Source organism: Thermobia domestica, chromosome 12 (assembly GCF_964235325.1).
Source record: "Thermobia domestica chromosome 12, izTheDome1.hap1.1, whole genome shotgun sequence".
NCBI lineage: Eukaryota > Metazoa > Arthropoda > Insecta > Zygentoma > Lepismatidae > Thermobia > Thermobia domestica.
In genome coordinates, this window is record NC_137465.1 from 10,073,914 (window position 1) to 10,095,036 (window position 21,123).

General features: G+C 34.6%; 1 protein-coding gene across 1 annotated transcript in view; it reads left to right on the plus strand.

Annotated features, from left to right (window-relative positions):
- LOC145666326 (uncharacterized) overlaps positions 1–20,739 on the plus strand; it is a 252,696-nt gene extending 231,957 nt beyond the window's left edge. Inside the window, exons 10-14 of the mRNA XM_081733430.1 lie at positions 803–940; positions 3,602–3,730; positions 6,982–7,139; positions 9,601–9,760; positions 16,857–20,739. Coding sequence (XP_081589556.1) covers positions 803–940; positions 3,602–3,730; positions 6,982–7,139; positions 9,601–9,760; positions 16,857–16,910 — 639 coding nt within the window. The 3' untranslated portion in view covers positions 16,911–20,739. The remainder of the gene's footprint in view (positions 1–802; positions 941–3,601; positions 3,731–6,981; positions 7,140–9,600; positions 9,761–16,856) is intronic.
- Positions 20,740–21,123: the final 384 nt, after the last annotated feature.

Genomic DNA, 21,123 nt, shown 5'->3' on the forward strand with positions numbered 1-21,123 from the left:
ATTCCACTTTGGTTACACTTCTTGCTACTTCGTTCTTCATTGCTATCGCGACACCATTCTCGCCCTTATTGCCACCCGAATAGTATGTTCTGTAATTTCCCGATACTATCTCATTTTTCCCTGGCCATCTCACTTCACTCAAGCCCACTATGTCCACATTATATTTGTCCATTTCCACTTTTAAATTTTCAAGTTTTCCCTGACTTTGTAGAGTTCGTACGTTCCAGGTTCCCATGCTGAAGTGAAAGTTATTATTTCCTCCTCTGATGATTCTTCCCGGAGTGGTTCCCACCCGGCGATTTGGACTCCGAATTTTTTTACCTCAGGAAGAACCATCATATTTATTTATTCTCCTCCTTCGACCCTTCTGGGAAAAAGATAATGTGGTAGTATTCCCATTTCCTTTCCACATCTCCATGCGTTGACCATCTACGTAGTGATTCATCCACCTTTTAGGACAGTTTCCCCTAAGAATTGACTTTATTTAAATATTTTTTCACAGAGTGCTCTGTTGGATTGAAATTGAATCGTATTCTTTGTTTTTAAACATCACTAGAATATGTCGATAAAAATGGTATGGATTTATTACAAAATATTGTAGATTTCAGTTGTTCACGAAAAGGAAAATTATTGGGGTTCGATTTAATTTGAAGTGACGTATTATTTCAGCTGAAAATACCGTATAGTAATATAGAATATTAAATCGTATTTTATTGTTAATAATGCTCCTTTGTCATTGTTATAATATTTCCATAGAAATGTGCTTTACAGATATTAATGTAGGTTGTTCCGTAATCCACAGGGTCCAAAACATGAAGCTAAGTTCTACATAGCGTGTCAGGCACCAATGAAGAGTACAATCACAGACTTCTGGCGAATGGTTTGGGAACAGCAAAGCAAAGTAATTCTAATGTTAACAGACCTTGTGGAAAATGGGGTGGTAAGTAGTATAAAACTATGACTTCTTTGTTTTTCTTTCTCTGGTTGAATTTCTCAGATCTGAAAACATACATAGATACATTTCAGTTTAAGTGTTTCATGCTTGCACTTATCTGTTATACTAGTTAATAAAATAAACTTGCATTTAACGGAATTTGAGGAGAGCATGTTTGGCTTAGGATAGGTTACTTGTAGTGATGACGCACTGGATGCTTACGTTTACTGTATGTTTACTATTATATGCTCGACAATAACATGTATCTGTATGCACAAAGCATAATGGTGTCAGCTGGCGTGCAGTTATTGTGGCATATAGAAAGCATAAGCAAGCCGGTTGGCATGCAGTTATTGTGGCATACAGAAAGCATAACCAAGCCGACTGTCATGCAGTTATTGTGGCATACAGAAAGCATAACCAAGCCGACTGTCATGCAGTTATTGTGGCATACAGAAAGCATAACGAAACCGGCTGGCATGCAGTTATTGTGGCATACAGAAAGCATAACCAAGCCGACTGTCATGCAGTTATTGTGGCATACAGAAAGCATAATCAAGCCGACTGTCATGCGGTTATTGTGGCATACAGAAAGCATAACGAAACCGGCTGGCATGCAGTTATTGTGGCATACAGAAAGCATAACCCAGCCGGCTGGCATGCAGTTATTGTGGCATACAGAAAGCATAACCAAGCCGGCTTGCATGCAGTTATTGTGGCATACAGAAAGCATAATCAAACCGGCTGGCATGTAGTTATTGTGGCATACAGAAAGCATAATCCAGCCGGCTGGCATACAGTTATTATGGTGTAGTTAAGTGCTATGGGGCATTAGATCACTGGCTCTCAACCTCTTGTGGTTTCTATAAAGTAGTGTCTCTATATGGTACTGAGCATTGTTACTGAGGCGTTGTCTGGTACAGTATATCTCAAATTTGATTTTAACTGTTGAATGCTTTATGACTTTTAAATTCTAAAATTTCGCGACACGTTCTATGGGAGTGCATGACACATCGGTTGGGAACAACTGCATTAGGCTGATTATCTTGAGTTGAAATCCACCAAAAGTTCGACTCCTGAAGATCATGGGGATTTTAAATTATTCCGAAGTTTCTGAGTTCGCGTCCCTGTCGTATTGGATTACGTAGCATAACAAATAAGATGAAACAGAATACAGTACAGAAGAAAGTGTTCCAGTGGGAAGAGGGAACTTAAAAACGTCGAAGGTTTTAAGTTGGCTATCACATGACCTATCTCTTGCGGGTTCGAATTCCGCTCAGGTCATGTATTGTTCTTCCATCATCCATTTTATTACCCACTCCTCACCGTCTCAATTAGCCTACACGGCCCAATCACAGCACTTAAAACTCAAACAGAAAGAAACCAAAACTTTTCTGTTATATTATGTGGATGCGAAAATTGAACATAAATTATTGCAGAAATAATCGGAAGTTGAGGGCTTTTGGGATCAGCCTGGAACTGTTATTGAGACTGGAACTGTAAAAGATCGCCCGTAGTGAGGAAGACTACGTACAGTACGAACAACGAAATATATGAAAACAGTGGCGGTGCGTGTCCGACGAAATCCAGTTAGGAAACAGTTAGTTTTGGCTCGGGAGCTAAAGATATCAAAAATGGCTATGTCTCGCATGCTAAGCAGTGACCTGGGATTATTCCATGCTTACAAACAGCGCAAAGAACACCTCCTGACAAATGAACTGAAGCGCCAGAGGCTCCTAAAAGCAAAGCGCTTAAGTGTCACGCAGCAAATTTGTACTGTCGCATTCTTTTCAGTGATGCAAAGATTTTCAGTGTTGTCAAGACTTCGAGTGTCCAAAATGACAGAAATATATGCCACATCTTCTAGAGAAGCTGGTGAAAAGGCTCCAAGGATCCAGAGAGGGTCAGCATGCTGCTTTAGTCATGGTGTGGTGGAATCTGAGCTACAAGGGCACAACGGAGATCCTTTTCTTTAAAAAGGGGGTTAAAACATCAGCCAAAGTGTACCAGGAGACAGTGCTGAAGAGACTAATCAGGAACCTCCCCAACACCCTCCTCCATGGACAGAACCGGAGTTTCTAGCAGGACTCAGTTCCAGCATACAAGGTACGGACAACACAGCAGTGGCTGGAGGCAAATGTTCCGGACTTCATTTTTACTTTAGGTTGGTCTTCTGCAAGTCCAGACCTACATCCTTCGGACTGCAAATTGTGGTCCAAGTTTTAGGAGATTGCTTGCAAGAAGAGACATCCCAATATCGAATGTTTAAAGCGGTCTCTTCGGAAGGCAGCTGCAGATTTTCCAGTTGATGTGTTACGTAATGCAATTGATGAGTGGCCACAAAGACTGTGAATGCTAATGGTGTCCATTTTTAATAATGATTTGTGATTTTGATTCACAATACATCCATGTAACTAATGTTATTAAGATATATTAATATATCTAACCGTTTGGTGTCAATGTACTTAAAACTTTTTAGCAGTATTCAGGATAAGAACTAGGTGCTATAATGTGTATTTAACGTAAGGTATGTATTGTTTCTATGTCTATATGATTTATATTTAATAAATATAACTTACAAGGACATGAAATATATACGTGTTTATTATTTGATTAACTTGTATATATTTAATTTGATAAATAAAATAATTTTGTTTTGTTTTCCAGGATAAGTGTGCGGACTACCTACCTCCTTCAGAAGTACTTGACTGCCACAGACTTTTTGGAGATTTCCAAGTTACACTGAAAAAGAGGGAAGTTAGGGAAAAATACATTATCTCTTGCCTTCAACTCAAGGTACGTTTAAAAGGAAATTTATATAGAAGCGAATATTTATTTTTCGGAATACTTAACCGAGTAAGATAAAATCTGAAAATAAATTATTCTTATTTTCTTGTTACTTATTGAGAAAGAATTCTAAAATCTGGAGCACCCAACTGGATTGGTAAGAAATTTACATTTTCAACGAACTTAAAAAGTTCGTTACTGAATTCTCTATGTCTCTTTGTATGTATGTTTGTTATTTGCGAATTTTTCAATTTTCAGCCCTCCATTCGATTCAGCAACTAAAACTATCTGAAGGAAGTGATGGAATTTTTTACGTCACTCTTACTGTTCCCGAGATATTGGCCCAACAGGTTCGGATTTCAGGTGATTTAAGAAGCCATATCTCGGGAACCGTAAGTCATAGAGAGGTGATATTTTGGGAATTTTTTGATTTTGAACTCTCCATTTTCAGCATGTGTCTTCGTAAAACAACTTTTCGTAGAACGTTTTAACAGAACTCTTGAACAAAACACGTGGAAAAAATGTAGTACTCAAGAAAATTATAAATGGATAGATATATTACAAAAATTGTTTAATGAGTATAATAATAAAGTACACATAGAACAATTCGTATAAAGCCTGTAGAAGTTAATAAGAATAATTAATTCTTTTTAAGTTCGTTCTCGCAATGCTCTCGGAGCATTCTCAACTGGTTTAAAAATAATATTACTGTAGTATTTCATTTAGAGATCCGCTAGGAACTTACACGTTAAGCGTATTTATTCTTCAGATGGTTATTAGGAAGTCTTACGCGTGAATAATTTTGCGTAACTACAACTGAGAAAAATAAAAATATTATAATCCTGAAAGTTATTGAGCAAAGTTTCTTGTAAACTGTATAATAACCCAAAATGTTGTTAAACATATCTTAACATAGAATTAGCTTCTGAAAAGGATATTACACGATTTACAGAAACATACTACCAAAATATCTTCCTCTAAATTTGATAATAATAAATCTAAATAGAATATCCAAACATACTTCCAACTTCTTGTGTATTTATTTTCCTTTCATATTCTAACAATCTCTTCATTCTAGCATTCACAATCACAATGTTTACACAGTTTAATGCATCATGTCACACTTTGCTTCCTCGGAATTGCTACCTTCCTTCATATTTCCCGTCCTTGGAATTGCTACGTTCCCTGTTAGTATCATTCTTTCATCTTACGTCCATTTTTCTATTATTTTAATTCTTCTCCTACGCAACAACATCATTAATTCCAAGTTAGTACGTACAAACAACTTCACATACATCTAATCTCATTCTAAAGCCTTTCTATTCACTCTTATATTATTTTTTCCTTTATCATCTCAACAGCAGCACAACCTTTTATTTTTGAATTATCTTTGTGGCGGAGCGTTATAGAACAAAACTATTTGATCAACTTAACACGAAAACAGACGGAATGCGAAGTGCAACATTGTTATTAGTTCTGTTGTCAGAGGTTTCTTTCTAATTGAAGAGCAAAACGGTACCAAGGTATACTGCACCAAAGAGATCAGGTCAAGAATTATCATAGCCAAAGAAACATTCAGCAAGAAAAGATCACTCTTAACTAGGAGGCTTAATGTTGGACTAACTGTAAGAAAGAAGTTGGACAAGTGCTATACATGGAGTATTGGACTGTATGGTTCAGAGACATAGACACTACGCAAGTTAGAGATGAAATATTTAGACAGCTTCGAAATGTGGTGTTAGAGGAAGATGGAGAAGATAAAATGGACCGAAAGAGTAACAAACTAATATATTTTAAAACGGATAGGAGAGAAGTGGACGCTTTTAACTAGCATTCTTCGTAGGAAGTTTAGTTGGATTAGACACATCTTCCGATGAAATTCTCTTCTTCATATCGTCATAGAAGGAAGGGTGGAAGGAAAATTTGGAGCAGGATATATATCTGGCGACTTATTTTTGTTTCACAGGAGATAAATCCGCCATTCACTTTCAGAGTTCAATATGAATGTTGCAGGGAACGAAGAAGGGACAGGCGAAAACTAAGGAAGACCTAGGCGCAGATGGGAGGACAATATTAAGATGGATCTCGCAGAGATTGGAATACAAAGTAGAAACTGGATTCAATTAGCTAAGGATAGAAGTCAGTGGAGAGCTTTTGTGAACGCGGCATTGGACCTCCGGATTCCATAGGCCATAGAGTTAGTTAGTTAATATGTGAAAAACGAACTATGATCTCTAACTTTTTTTAATGATGATTAACAGTTTTTGTTTTGTTCTAAGGAGTAGTATGATTATATGATATCGTATCTGTGAATCATATTCTTATATTAAACATATCAAGATTATGTTACAAGTATACTTGGATAGAAATATTTGAGGTGATGTATATTCAGGGACTATTATATTAATACTAACACACTGAACTATTACGTTGAAAAGGCTGGTATTTTCTTCGAACACTTCGATCAAAAATATTTCCGCCCCTAAACGTTTCTGTTGATACTTGTTTCTTAAATGACATTCAATAACATGTCATATATTCTTTTAATCATAGAAATAAGTGTTTATCAAGGTACTAGTACTAATATTATTAACTATAGTAAACTTATGATGGCACACTTTTCTTAACAACAAAGATATCAACATACCGACATCAAGTGCACTAAGAAATGCTTTCATCCTCTTTATAATGGTACCCAAGCAGGGGCGGGTCCAGGACAGACTTCCAAGGGAGCGGGGCGGTAAAAGATTATGGTGCCTATGCAGAGTCGTCCTGACTCGTGATTAGTGTCATACTAAAGACTTCGACTAATATATGCTTCCTACAATAGTCAGGCCCTTAATATGACACTAATCATACGTCAGAACGACTCTGCATAAGGCGGTATAAGTTTTTCTCCCTAGGCTTGTACAGCATGGTACGTGTGCTCCTGGAGGTTGATGAACGACCTTTTGCCATCTCTCTGAATCCTCCTATGTACTCAAGAGAAGTTCTTTTGTTATTCAAATGAAGAGAAAAATATTAAATGTATTAAAAGTTTAATATCTCAACTCTCCATAGTGATGAGAATGTTGGAAACCACTATATAGAATTATGTAGGGGTTTGTGTTTACCATAAAGTACATTATATTTTAGAAAATGAACACACTTTGTGTTGCTGAGGTCTCGCGACTTACTCTTTTCTTCGCAGTAGTCTACAGCCAGAAGTAGAAATAATTATTTGTATTTGATTTATATTTTGATTCTTTTTTCATTTTCAGAATATGGAAACTAATCTCTGGCGAGAAATTACGCATTTCTGGTATCTAAAGTGGCCTGCGCAAGGCGTTCCTGATGAGTGTAGCTCCATCATTGCATTCTTGATTGAGGCGAGACCTTACATTAAAAATAATCCTGGGCCTACAATAGTTCATTGCAGGTAAAAGAACATTTATTTTGATTCTTTTTCATGAAAATAATTTGCATCACTCTTCATTTGGTTTTAATGAACTGGTGGTTGTTTTTATAATTTATTTTCTCATTATTTATTAGTCTCAGCATTCATTCTAAAATTTATTAGTTATTTCTTAGTTGTACAGTTAATGTAAATTTAGTTTTGTAAGTCAGAAAATATTTTTATTAGAAATATCTCATAATTTTGGTATGCATATCTGGATGAAGTTTTATAATAAGTAACATATTTTCCATTGCGTAATAGACTCGAAACTTCGTACGTGTTTTTCTGCTTGATAGAGCTTGTCTATTCCACCTGTGCCCTCGGAAACTATGCGAAATAAACTTCGGCTCCACCCTCGCCGCCCTCTGGCGGACGAAACCCTCCCTTTGCTTAGGGAAAAGAAGTGAATGACCTCAGCTGTGTTGCCAATTTGTCATTCAATCCTTTGGTCTTGACGAGTGAAGATCGTAGGCTACTTAAAGTGGCTAACAAGATAGAGGACAGCGAAGTCCGTGAAATAATTCATTTTGGCAACGCTTCCGCATCCAACAATTGAAAGACCTCGACCGCAGCAACCTGTCCTTCCTCGTTCGAGAGAGGTACGGGAAATCACATATCGATAGCAGCGCCAGCAAGGGCAGAGTTAAACTAGACAGGCTCTATCAACACAGAAATCAATAAATCAAGTCTTTACACCCATAAATAAAGGGTGGATCCAAAGCTGTGACACGCCAAATTAAAAATCGAATAGTGTAAAAAATACCAAAGCAAATATGAAACAGTGGTCAAATATGATAAAGGAAAAAAAAAAAAAGAATTTCGCGACTATCTTGGATCTGAGTCAATTTTTAAATTAATAACTATGGACAATTTCTAGTCAAGCAACAAAATAAAAATGAAAATGAAATCTTTAAGTTTAACATCCCACAGTTATATCCTTTAGGCTAAGGAAGATGAATGATTAAAGCAAATGAATGGTGTTGGAAGAATTGGTGCATTGATTGATTGATTGATTTTTATGTCCCGTTGAGCAGCGAGGCTATATGAGACGTGGACCTACTGATTAACGTGGAATCCGAACCACATGAGCTCCCGCTGGGAATCGAACCCGGGTCTCCAAAGGCGCGTTCGCTAACCGCTTAGCCACGGAGGAGCTAAAAAATGGGTGCAATGGGAATAAAAGAGGAAAGAGGAGAACATCGAGAAAACCCACGGACACGATGTTGCCTACCACTTTACAGCATGCTTTTATATATCTTAGTTTCTTTGTTACTTACTATGTTAAAGCATCTATGATGCGTTATAGTTAACTTTTCATTTTTAAAGAAAAATTCTAAATTGTGTCATATAGAAGTGTGTAATAAGTGCAAATTGTCTTTAACTACCGGCGAGTATGTATAGTTTTTAACAGAAAAAAAAGAATAAAATATTAGGAAATTATCATTTCAAACATTCAAAATTTTGCTATATAGTCATTGGATGCTTGGATTTAAGTTAAGGACCCCATCTGGCAACGAGTCTATATAAGACGTGGATCTACAGCTTAATTTAGCTACACATAAGCTCAGGCCGGGAATCGAATACAGATCTCCCACGCTAAGCTATACACCTGTATAATATGTTTGTTCGAAAGTGAACATCAAAAGATCACATGGGTAATGTACCTTGAACTGAATTTAAATCTCTGCTATTACCGAAACAAAATGGTGAAATTTTAGGTCTCCAAATGATTTATATATATATATAAAATTTGAAATCTCCATACAGTAGATTTTCATTTAAAAAGTATACGAAACTTTTATTTAAAGATATCAATTTGGTATTGTCAATAGTGTAGATCAATTGCGTATGGTATAATGTGCTGGGATTATGTAGTGTAGTCTCTCGGAGACGTGCGTTAGACGTTTTATTTCTAAAGAAACTCATAAATGTTATGAAGGGTGCCTGATTGTTAGCTGGAGTAAATGTATCTTTCTTACATAACATCAAACATGTAGTGTAGCTGGCAAAATCTTTCTCTTATATACATATAGATAGTGCAAATAGCCAACATCTTGATGTGGTAATCCAAATTCATTTATAGACTTTCGCCATATATTTTTTAAAAAATGTTTTTGTTATATCCTTTCCTCAAGGGCGCCGATTTCTCTGTAAAATTGGGAGGGGCATTCAGATGCAGAAGGTATATATATGAGGATTATAAGACAAAGTGCATTCAAATTATGCCAAATATTGTATAATCATAAATACAATAGGGGGGCCCGGCCCCCTATCAGAGTCGGCGCCCTTGCCTTCCCTTGACTAATATCAAGTGATATTCTTTACTTAATTTAATATGATTTAATTGGTGTTATTGTTTTTATAGTTTTTATATTTCTGTTTCACTTTTTAGTTATGATTGTGTGAAAACAAATCAAATTTCTATTTTTATTTTGTGTTTCAGTCCGGGAACAGGCAGAACAGGAACAGTTCTAGCTTGTGATATATGTATAAGAGAATTTGAGCATACCAGAATGGTAGACATACCACGATGCGTCTATAGATTAAGAAGAGACCGCGCTGGGGCTGTACAGACTCGAGATCAATACTATTTTATATATCAGGTGAGAAGTTTGTTCTTGTTATCATCACTATGATGCTACTCTGTAGAAGTAAGCAAGATTAATAGGCATTAATTTTGTCAATGGTAAGTGAATAAGAGCTTTCATCTAACTATTCTGATAAATGACTTCGTATGAAGTAAGTTTTCGTGTATAACTCTTTCCAGCTAAGTGTTTTGTTTTGATGTAAGAATTAACTTCTCTAATACAAATAATTAATAACTAACTCTAGGTCTATGAGACCCGGAGAGTTAATAAAAGCTCTCCATCAACTTCTGTTCTTGGCCAACTGGATCCAGTTTCTACTTTGTATTCCTATTTCTGCAAGATTCATCTTTAGTATTGTCCTCCCATTTGCGCCTAGGTCTTTCTAATAAACGTTTTCCAATTGGATTGCCAGTTAAAACTTTGAAAGCGTTCTTACTTTCTTCCATCCTGGCTACATGACCCGCCCACCTAAGCCTCCTAGACTTGACGACCCTAACAATGTTGGGTAAACCGTATAAATTATGTACTTCCTCGTTATGAAGTTTCCGCCATTCCTCATTCCTGTTCCTCTTGGGTCCGAATATTCGTCTCAGGATCTTGTTCTCAAATAATTTCAGTCTATGTTCTTTCCTCAGAGTAAGCGACCATGTTTCGCAACCATACAGCACAACAAGCGTGATTATTGTTTTACAAATCATAATTAATCATAAACCTTTTTCTCTTCACCCTTTTTTTTCTTCCACTACTCTTCCATTTTGGCTTGTTAACTCCTCCAGAATGACTAGGAGTACTACAAAACAAATTCAATATACAAGTCTATCAGATACATTTACTTATATGATCATGTCGCTTAAAATAATAAGTTTTAGTTTTATTTTATTATAGTTTTTAATTTGCACCTGCCTATTAGTCTCTTTGCTTTTAATTTGTAAAATCATATTATTTTGATGTTAAAAGGTATTTAAGTGTACAATACATACAGATGGTGATCAGAAAAATGGAAACACCTGAACGAAATTGCAACTTACCAGATTAATATGTTGTCGGGCCACCTTTCGCCTTCAGAACAGCCTTGATGCGACGTGGGATGGAGTCATAGAGGTCGTGAATGGTAGCAAGTGGAATTTTACACCATTTCTCGTGCAGGACATCGTGGAAAGAGGATGGAGGTGGAAACCGTCGCCGGAGTCGTGTTTCCAAGATGGACCACAGATGTTCAATTATTTTGAGATCTGGGGATTGGGCGGGCCAGGGGAGGTGTTGAACTTCATCTCGATGTTCCTCAAACCATGCTGCAACATCGCCAGCTGTGTGAATGGGTGCATTATCATCCTGGAAGATGGCGTCATTGTCCGGGAACAACATCCGGACCATAGGATGCAAGTGGTCTCCTAAAATTGCGACATAATCGTTGGCAGTGATTCGTCCGCTAAGTGTGACCACAGGACCCAATGAAAACCATGATATGGCGGCCCACAGCATCACCGAGCCGCCGTCATGTTTCACAGTTGGGCGGAGACACTGCAGATCATAAGCTTCTTTGGGCGTTCTCCACACATAAACACGGCCCGTGGTTGGGAACAGGTGAAGGATGACTCATCCAACCATATCACACGTTTCCAGTCCTCAACGGTCCAAGTTGCATGGTCGCGGCACCATTTGCGGCGTGCGAAAGCGTTATGGTCCCTGATGAGCGGTTTGGCCCGTACAACACGACCCCGTAAGTTCATGTCATGTAATTCGCGGCGGACTGTGATTGTCGAAACAGGGTGGGGGAGGTGCTGATTGAGTTCCTCCGTCACTTGCTCCGCAATGGCACCACGGTTCTGCGTGACAATGCGCTTTAATACTCGGCGTGACCTGTCACTCATGATTTTCTTCCGCCCACTGTTCCGCTTCCCCGATGTGGTTTTCCTGTGTGTTGTGTAGGCCGTCATCACCTTCGACACTGTCCCACGCGACACACCTAACACAGTAACCACTGCCGTCACACTCACTCCACATAACAGCGCACCAACAATTTGCCCTCTTTGAAAATCTGAGAGGTCTCCCATTTTAAACTACCTCCGTCTGCTGCAGCCACTGGGCACTGCTGTTCCACTGCGTTTGACGTAGTATGGAGACCGACCTAACACACCACCACCAGCGGTCCGGCACTGCGGGCGCCACGACACCATTACCAACCCATACATCTGACGTGTTGCCAACTACAGATGTTTCCATTTTTCTGATCACCATCTGTATAAATAAACGTGTAAAAACGAAAGTGTGTACACATAGAGTACATTTTTTGTTAACCAACCATCACGAGATCGGACCCTGGTTGGATAACAAAAATCGTCATTTCACGGCCCCTAAATTGCATAGCACTTCTGTAATGGCCAAGGAAGGCTTAGTGTATTATAATTCAATAAATGTAACTGACCAAAATTAGAAATTTCAACTGCAAGCTGTTCCAATGATTCTTACAAGTCAGTTGGACGATACACTATAACACACACTTATATATATATATTTTTGAACGAAACAGATTAAACTATTACACACACCACACACTTATTCATAGTTTATGTATATTGATTGAAGGAAAATACAAAACTGAAAAAATACGATTGAATCTACCATACTGAATGACTGAATGAAGTACAGACGTGTATTTATTCTGTTATTGTTTGTAATATTTATTAATATTGCGGAGCACCGAAGGTGGATGGTAACGAAAATCACTTATTTCTTGAAATATGATTGATTAAAAGAGTCCACTGTATATATACACAGCGTGTAATAAAACGTTCGGGACAGTGGAATATCTAGAAAAATACACTTGAGATTAAAAAATAACGAAACACGTGACCAATATTTAAAAAGATCTATTCAACTAACATAAAATGAAGTAGTCCTCCTCTCTTTAAGGGCAAGGAGGGGCAACTTTAAAATTTCAAATGAAACCCCCATTTTTATTGCAGATTCGAATTCTGCAACTGAAAATTGAGAAGATCATTACAATAGCCCTGCATATCAACTAAGTTTCTTTGTGCTTTATTCACGTTTTGTATAATTGCTCTCCTGTGATATTTCCTTGGTCATCTGTGCTTTTACGTGTTGTTATGAGATAATGATTTTACTTACAGCGTGTCACGTGATATTTAACGGGCATATTGGTCTACTTTATCTTTACACTCCTACGGAAGATGTCTTGTTACAAAGCAAAATAACTTTGCTTTTCATATTGTAATAGTTTACCACGGTTGTATTGAAGTATAAATGAATGTAATTTTATTTTATGCTAGATCATTTAAATATATTGGATAGGTATTTCGTGCTTTTTTAATTACAAATGTACTTCTAGAGATATTCAGTTTATTATCAATCTCAGGTAACGTACGATGATATTCATTTTTTTTGCGATTACAGCGTCATCTATAAGGGTAACGGAAAGGTAAAAGTTGCGTATTTGCGGTCGGTCGCAGAATCCGAATCTGCAGTAAAGATAGGGGGTTTTATTTAAAATTTTAATGTTACTCCTCCACCTTTGGAACGGGAAGGGCAATTTCATTTTATATTAGTTAAATAAATCTTTTTAAACTGTTGGACACGTATTTCGTAACTTTGAATCGTATTCTCGAGATATACCACTATGCTGACCTTTCTGTTACACGCTTACACGCTGTATATAAATCACTTCTACAGCAACATAGTTAATGTCAGTAGTTACCTGTTGCTTAGTTTCAACTTTTAATTTTTTTCACGATGCTAATGACAAATATATATATATATATATATGATGGAACATGTTCTTATTATTGAAACTGTTCAATAATATGCACAATTTCTTTCTTGCTTTAAATAATTTGTGCTGTCACCAACATGAAATGTCTCAACATTTTGTTTGTTTCTTTTTGTATTTATTACTCGTATTTTTATTATTTATTTACATAAATTTTCTCACCTACAAGATCGGGTACAGTTAGAACTTCTGGTTTGCTTTATATTCGCTATTTGTTTACACATATTTTGAAACATACAAAATTGGATATACCATGTAGAACTTTTGATTTTCTTTGTATATACTGTTTGCCTACATATTTTTTTCATCTACAAAATTGGATAAAGTGTTAGCAGTTAAAAAGTGTACAAATTAACTTCCCAATTGTATACTTACTTTTTGTTGTTCCTTAGAACTTCTAACACAAACCACTTTTGTACGCCACTCATCTTAATTAAGATAAACTGAGTTCATTTCTCTTCTCTATATTCGCATAAGATTCTATTCAACATTATCTTTCTAATAATCTTGCGACTTATTAAATCTAGAAAATATTAAATAACAAATTAGTAGCTATTAAAAACTTCTTCTTCGCTAATCATCAGCTTACCAAACACAATTTTACTAATATGAAACGTAATATTTATTTTACACACATTTTGTAACTTCCAAACACTCATCCCTTTTCATCAGACTATAAAAGACTTCATAACATCCACAACTTCATAATCTCCATAACACTTATCAGAGGAACTTTTAGTCGACCTTAACTTCTTTCGCCAAGAACTGACTTCCTCTTTTAGACATTCTACTGCAGCCTTTAAGGCTAAAAACTTATCGTCTTTATCTTCAAATTCCTTTTCTGAAAATACAAAATTATCTTCTTTGTTTATCAACGATCCCTTTAATTCCACAATCTGGTCATTTCTTCTTCTACTCAAGCCTTCCAGCTATTTCTTTACTTTGCTACTTCTTCCTCTAACTTTGCTTACTTTATATCCTGGTTATTCAACTTCACAGTTTATTTTGTAGATAATCCTTTTTTACTATCCGCTCTTCCACAGCAGTTTCGGTTCTTTCTTACGACTGCTTGTACTCGTTGTGCTTCAGAATTATATTTCCTGTACACTAAACCGTTCAATTTGTTCTGTTCTGATTCACTATTTGGCGAAAGTGTCGTAGTTCACTTGAATGATGTTCTTCTTTAGGGTAGGATCCATAATAACACCTAAATTTTGACTAACCACTGTGTCTTTACCTCCTTGAGCAAATGTCTTCCGCGCAAAATTTTCTTTCTGCCATGCTCTCGATAGGTATGTCGAATCCAGACAATAGCAAAGAAGCCAAACATTTATAAACATAGTGGTTAATTCCAAAACATCGGTGACATTTTTTCCCATACGCTGGACAAAATTCTGATTTATCATTGCGAGGACTTCAAACTATAACTTCCACATGACTCAAACTTGCATATTTTTCTTCTAGAAGACGTTTCAGTTGTTTTTTTTTAAATTGATTTTTTGTTTCTCACTTTTAAATTCCGTCTGAATCCAGAACTTGAGCACCTAAGAAATAATTATAGTTATTTCGTAGGAGTGTATGTTTCAAGTACGATTCGACAGGTGGTAGTGGTTAACTCTTTGCGGACGGACGTGTTTTCCACAGCAGATAAGATTTTTTTGATTTAAAAAATCGTGGAGAAAAGATCATTTAAGCTGTTTTTATTTTAAAAGCATTTCTAAAACGTACAGAAGTTGTTCTCCCAAAAGATATATAACTTATAATAATTGTTGTTACATCTAGAATCTTTTAGTTAAGAATGACAAGCTAAATCCATAGTCCATTCGAAATGTGGAAAATGTGATTGAGCAATTTCTCGATTATCAACTTAAAATTTTGTTGCTCCTTAAAACTTCTGGCACAAGGCATTTTTATGTACTACTCTATCTTAAAGCTAAATAAACTGAATTCATGTTTCTTCTCCATATTCATATAAGATATAGGTCAATGTTCCGTTAAAGGGGTCCAATGTCTTTGACACCACTTCTTTCTATTGATTTTCGTTTCATTGCATGATATAACGTTATATTAGGTTCTATTAGGTTAGGTTAAGTTACGTTACATTAGGTTAGGTTAGCTTAGCTTAACTTAAGAGGTCCAGTGTAGTTTTGGACCCCCTTAAGGGAACATGGACCAAGATATATTATGTTTCCACTATCTTGGGTATATTCAACCTAGAAACTATTAATAACAAATTACTAACTATTGGCAATTCTTCGTCAATCATCACATTACCGAACACTATTTCCCTTATTAGGAAATGCCATATTTGTTTTACAGAGATACATATTATAGCTCCAAACATATACAGAGACATGATTTTCTTTGTACTATTTGTTTACATAAGGGGCTTCGGTGGCTCAAAGGTAGAGTGTTCACCTCTGGTATATGGGGTATTTGGTTCGATGCTTACGCCTACTGAACTTTCTGGTGGGCAAACACTGTGTGCGTGAGTTTTCTCGGGATTCTCCCGTTTCCTTCCACTTTTTATTCCACCATTTCATTCATTTCTCATCATCACCGTCTCCTTTAGCCTAGCCAGCATATACGTGGGACGTAAAACTTAAAGATTTAATTTCATTTATTTTATTTGTAAATAAAATTTTAGACTAATCGAAACATGATTTAAGGTGCCGTAAGTACGATAAAGTTTCATAAATTTTACATTTCTTATTCTAGTTCAGCCTGTTTTGCTCTTCTGTTCACATTATAGAAAACCTTGATTGTACTTGTTATGTCGTTTTATTGAAGAAACAATTTTTGGGGGTGGGGAGGGAGGAGGAATATCAGAGCAATAATTCTATCTTAGTATACAATGATTTTCCGTTTTTAAAAAAGTTGATTTTTTGAACATTTGTGGCTTATTTTATTTTATAATTTGGCATTATTAGATACTTTAGTAACATTAATAATAGGTAATTACTATTTGAAATTAATGGATGATATAAAAACAGAAAGATCGTACGCGAAGACGAAGAGGTTAGCGGAGGACCGTGGAGCATGGAAGCTTCTCAGCTGCGGCAAGTGACCTGCCAATAAAGGCAGAATACCTATGATGATGATGATGACTATTTGAAACCTTAGTAGCAGCATTACTTGTTGATGAATGATTATTACTAGAGCTTTAAATAATAGTTTACAATCATTAATTAATTCATTATCATCAATTCATTCAGATATCATTATTTGAAATTTGGGTGTCATTATTATTATTATTATTATTATTACATGCGTTCATAGACATATTTTTATTCTGCATTATTTATTATTTCTCTTATTTTCTAGGTCTTGAATTTGTATGCAGCTAAGCTTACAGGAGGGGTGATGGACTCCTTATGACAACTCGAGTAATTTTGATGCATCATTCCAAAACAGCATAATATGAAAGTGATAAATTTATTTATATAAAAATAAAAACATTTCGAAGCACCAATATGAGAAATAAAACATAATATTACTAAATAAGGTACTGTTAATCTACCATAATAATGCTGAGGAAAACTATCTTATTTTTTTAAAAAAAAATCGTGAAATTTTTCTTCATGAGACGATCATATTTTATACAGTTTTTTAAAAATTCTTCGACGAAGTCTGAAATGACGAAGATTAAACTTTTGAGACGAAACGTTTATTTTCTTTTATTGAAATATTTTTAGTAAAATATTTTTGAAGAAAGAACTTTTTTTTTTTTTTAAATTTTTCCATATAATTTCAATTTGATTCGCAATAATTCTGTACCACTTACTACGCCATATAGAAATATACATTTTATAATTTTGAAAAATAGTAAAAATAATATTAAAAAATTATCTGTTAGAAAAAGAGTATTTTTAAAAAAACACATTATTATGATACTAATTTTGAAGTAAATTCAAGACAATTTGTTTAATATATATTATTTTTGGAAGTCGTAAGTTAATAAAGCCAATATACTAGTACAAAAATACATATATTTATATATAAGAAAAAATTTACTATTCACATTTTTCTAACAATGATTTTTCTATTTATCATCAAGCTCATTGTGTTAAAATTTGATCATTTTCATATAGATAATTCAAACACTGTCATCGAGGAATTATGTATTAAAGGTAATGAATAAGAAACTGGAACTACAATAGTATTGTGTAATAAATAATACAAATTGTAAATACTATAGCAGAAAGCAGTGTGAGTGGATGTAATTATATAGAAAGAAAATTCTCCATACAAAGATTGTGAACATCGCTTCAGTCATTTACACATTTTCCAAATATTAGAAAATGACATAGTTTAGCTGTTTAGTTAACAATAAAAATTTTTTTGTGATAAATTAGCTCACAGCATGTTGTTCACCTAACTTTTTGATAAATGCTTTCATAAAGATTACCCTAGTAGCAGAAACAACTCGCAAATCTCTTGCTGTAAGCTTTAATTGCAAGTCGACCAAGTTTGCATCCAGCTTGATTGGAAAACGTGCAAGCATGCCGCAAGCTGGATTCCAGTAACAGTGTTCCATTCAAGTTTGATGCAAGCGTTTCGCAAGTCAAGTCAAGTCAATAGTCAATGAACGGCTAGTGATGCTATAACGCTTTGCGAAGGGTCTAAAGTATCGCTTGCAAGTACAACAAAAGGCAGATTGTATGAAAGCATGCGTTTCAAAGTGCAAGCATAGAAAGCCAAAATCCAAGCACGCGCCAACTGGCCAAAAGCTTTCTTGCTACTAGGGTAAGAATGATAGGTAAATTTATTCAATTTATTGACAGATCTCTCTGTGAAAATAAATTGTAATGGTGAACATAATAAGAGATAAGAATGTTAACTTGCCTACACATCCAGCAAATTGACAAAAACGTTTGTTTAACTGATGTAGTAGCTAATTGCGCCGTCTTTTGAGAACATTCATTTTATTTTATAACTTCCTTAAAATCCACAACTGACTTGTGAGTTTATAGCTTAAAATTTGTAATAAATCATGGAAGACAATTTTTTGGAAGAAGTTTCTTTTACCATACAAACAATAGAAAATCGACTGCTTGAGTTTTACAAGTGGAAAATTATACTTTGAATCTCATTTTATGTAAAATACTTTTGTGCATTGCGAAATTGTTTCGAATACTTCGATTAAGCACATGAAAAGTTTTGTTCTTGTGATATTGAGATAGCAGGAAAAAAGTGAGTTTTAAGAACATTTCCCATAGATTGTAGACACAAAACGATCTTGTTCGTGAAGATACTGCAGAAATTTAGATTTGTATATTTTAAATATTTTTTTTTCTTAAAAAGACATATATTTATGATTCTATTTTTAAGAAAAATGTTGCTGAAAATGAAGGTATTGACAGATTAGCTACATGATCTTTCATATAATAGAAGGATTGAATAACTCTATCATATAATAGAGAAATAGATTCTTTTGTTGATTTCAAACGTTAAGGTGACCCTTCAGTAATAACATATTTAATTATTTAGATTATATCTATAAAACTTATTGTAAATCAATGTTATCACACTTAAAGACTGAGCAATATTTAAGTCAGTTTGTTGCAAATGCTCTCTATTGATTTACAAATGAAATCCGTCCGAAAAGATAAAATGATTAAAAAGTTAGTATTTTTGCTTCACTAATAATCTGCAAAAAAAATATTATTATGTTTAGTACTTTAATCCAAAGTTAAATATTATGTAGTGGATCTTGCAAATTTAAAGAACAGAGAGGTATTTCTTTTTAGTGACGTCAGTTTGTGATACTCAGATTGTTAATAATATAATTTACTGTTTTCTTTACCATACTTGTTTGCTATCAATACATAATATATATATATCAGGTAGAAACATATCGTATTACGTGATATATCAATGGATTTTCAACTATACATCAATTGGATAATACAAAATCGGTTATTTGCTCAGTTTAATCCTATAAATGATTCTACTTTTCAATGTCTTTTTGAAAATGTAACAAATTGCGAACGATTTTTCTTTGAATTTATGTAAATTTAACTAGTTGAATATCATCTCAATGTTTTGTAAATACGTTTATTTTCTGCAAACTTCTAAATTTTAATAATAACAATAATAATAAAATATATTGTCCTTTTACGTACAAATTTTAGTTTTCTCTTTTCTTCACTTAGATGTACAGTCAGCAACAAAAGTTCTTTCCAATTGTTGAAATTTGTTTCGCAAATAACTTCAGAATGGAAGGACAATTAGAGTTCAGTTTTCAGTAAATGGCAATTTTGTGTACGTTACCACCGCCGTTATTCCCAAAATAAATTTTAGCAAACGGAAACAACTCTTGTCGCTGACTGTACGATGACCAACAGAAGTATATACGTAGAACATACATTGTTTGCTAATAACTTTTGCATAAAGGATACATTTATGAACAATGTTTGATAGCTTCCGGTGAACTTTTAAGTCATTCATATGTTTGCAGAGAACTTTCAATCAGCCAGGAAAATATCATTTACATGTGTTTAAATTTATTCGATGTTATTAATGAAAAGATATTTTACACATTTTCTCTAACGGCTGTAGTCTTCTCTATACGTGTGTTATTTGTGTTTATATTCCCAACGGTTTGAGTATTAAACTAACTTCCTGTAACATCAGCATCCTGATAAGCTGCTGCTACATTTACCATTTGCTTTTCCACGCAGAATTCTTAGAAATAAATAAATAAATATATATATATCTGAGTATTAATAACTGACGTTACAGAAAAATAAATTATTAATATTGAACATAACATCTAATGTATGTAGGCCCTAATTCCTATCTAAAGATAGAATTAACACTTTCTAATTTAGAAAGTGCATACAAATTATTGTTCCTACCTGTAACTTACTATTTATTATATATTCTTTTTGCAAAAGGCTTCAATCTACATAAAAAGATATTATTAATTATATTGTGATGTTTAATAACTTAAGTTGTTCTATCATATACTTATGCACAATTACCAAAATAAAGTTGATTTGTATGATATGAGTGATGCTGAATATTGTATTTTGTGATGAAATCATCTATGAAAGGTTTTATACAACGATTATGAGCCTTTTTCTGTGGTCTATATGTGACTGTGTGTGTGTATGGAAAAAAAATATATGTGTGCATTGTGTGTTATTGCAAATTGAATGAATGATTTAAATTGTATAAGTCAATAAAGTTGTAATTATGTTTAGATTTTGCCTTATATTTTCATTATAATTCATATTTAGACATTACCTTGTCGTTCCCAAATACTTTCACCATAACCTTTCTGTTTCGCCTACAACCTTGCCGGCAATTTGAATCATTATTCTATAGTAGAATTGGTGAGTAGTCGAACTACCTTTTTAGGCTAAGGGAGACGGATGATTAAGGTTAGTGTAAAGGGACAAGTTTTGCCGATAGATGTCACTACAGTCTTCGTATCTCTCCCATGTATTTTTTACCTTTCACGAAAATATACAATTTCTTTTATAAATTTCAACTTAGATACTTCAGATTTTTAGAGAAGGAACTTTATAATCTATTAAAGGGAACAATCCGTATCGATTTTTTATTCCGAATTTTCTTCATTGTT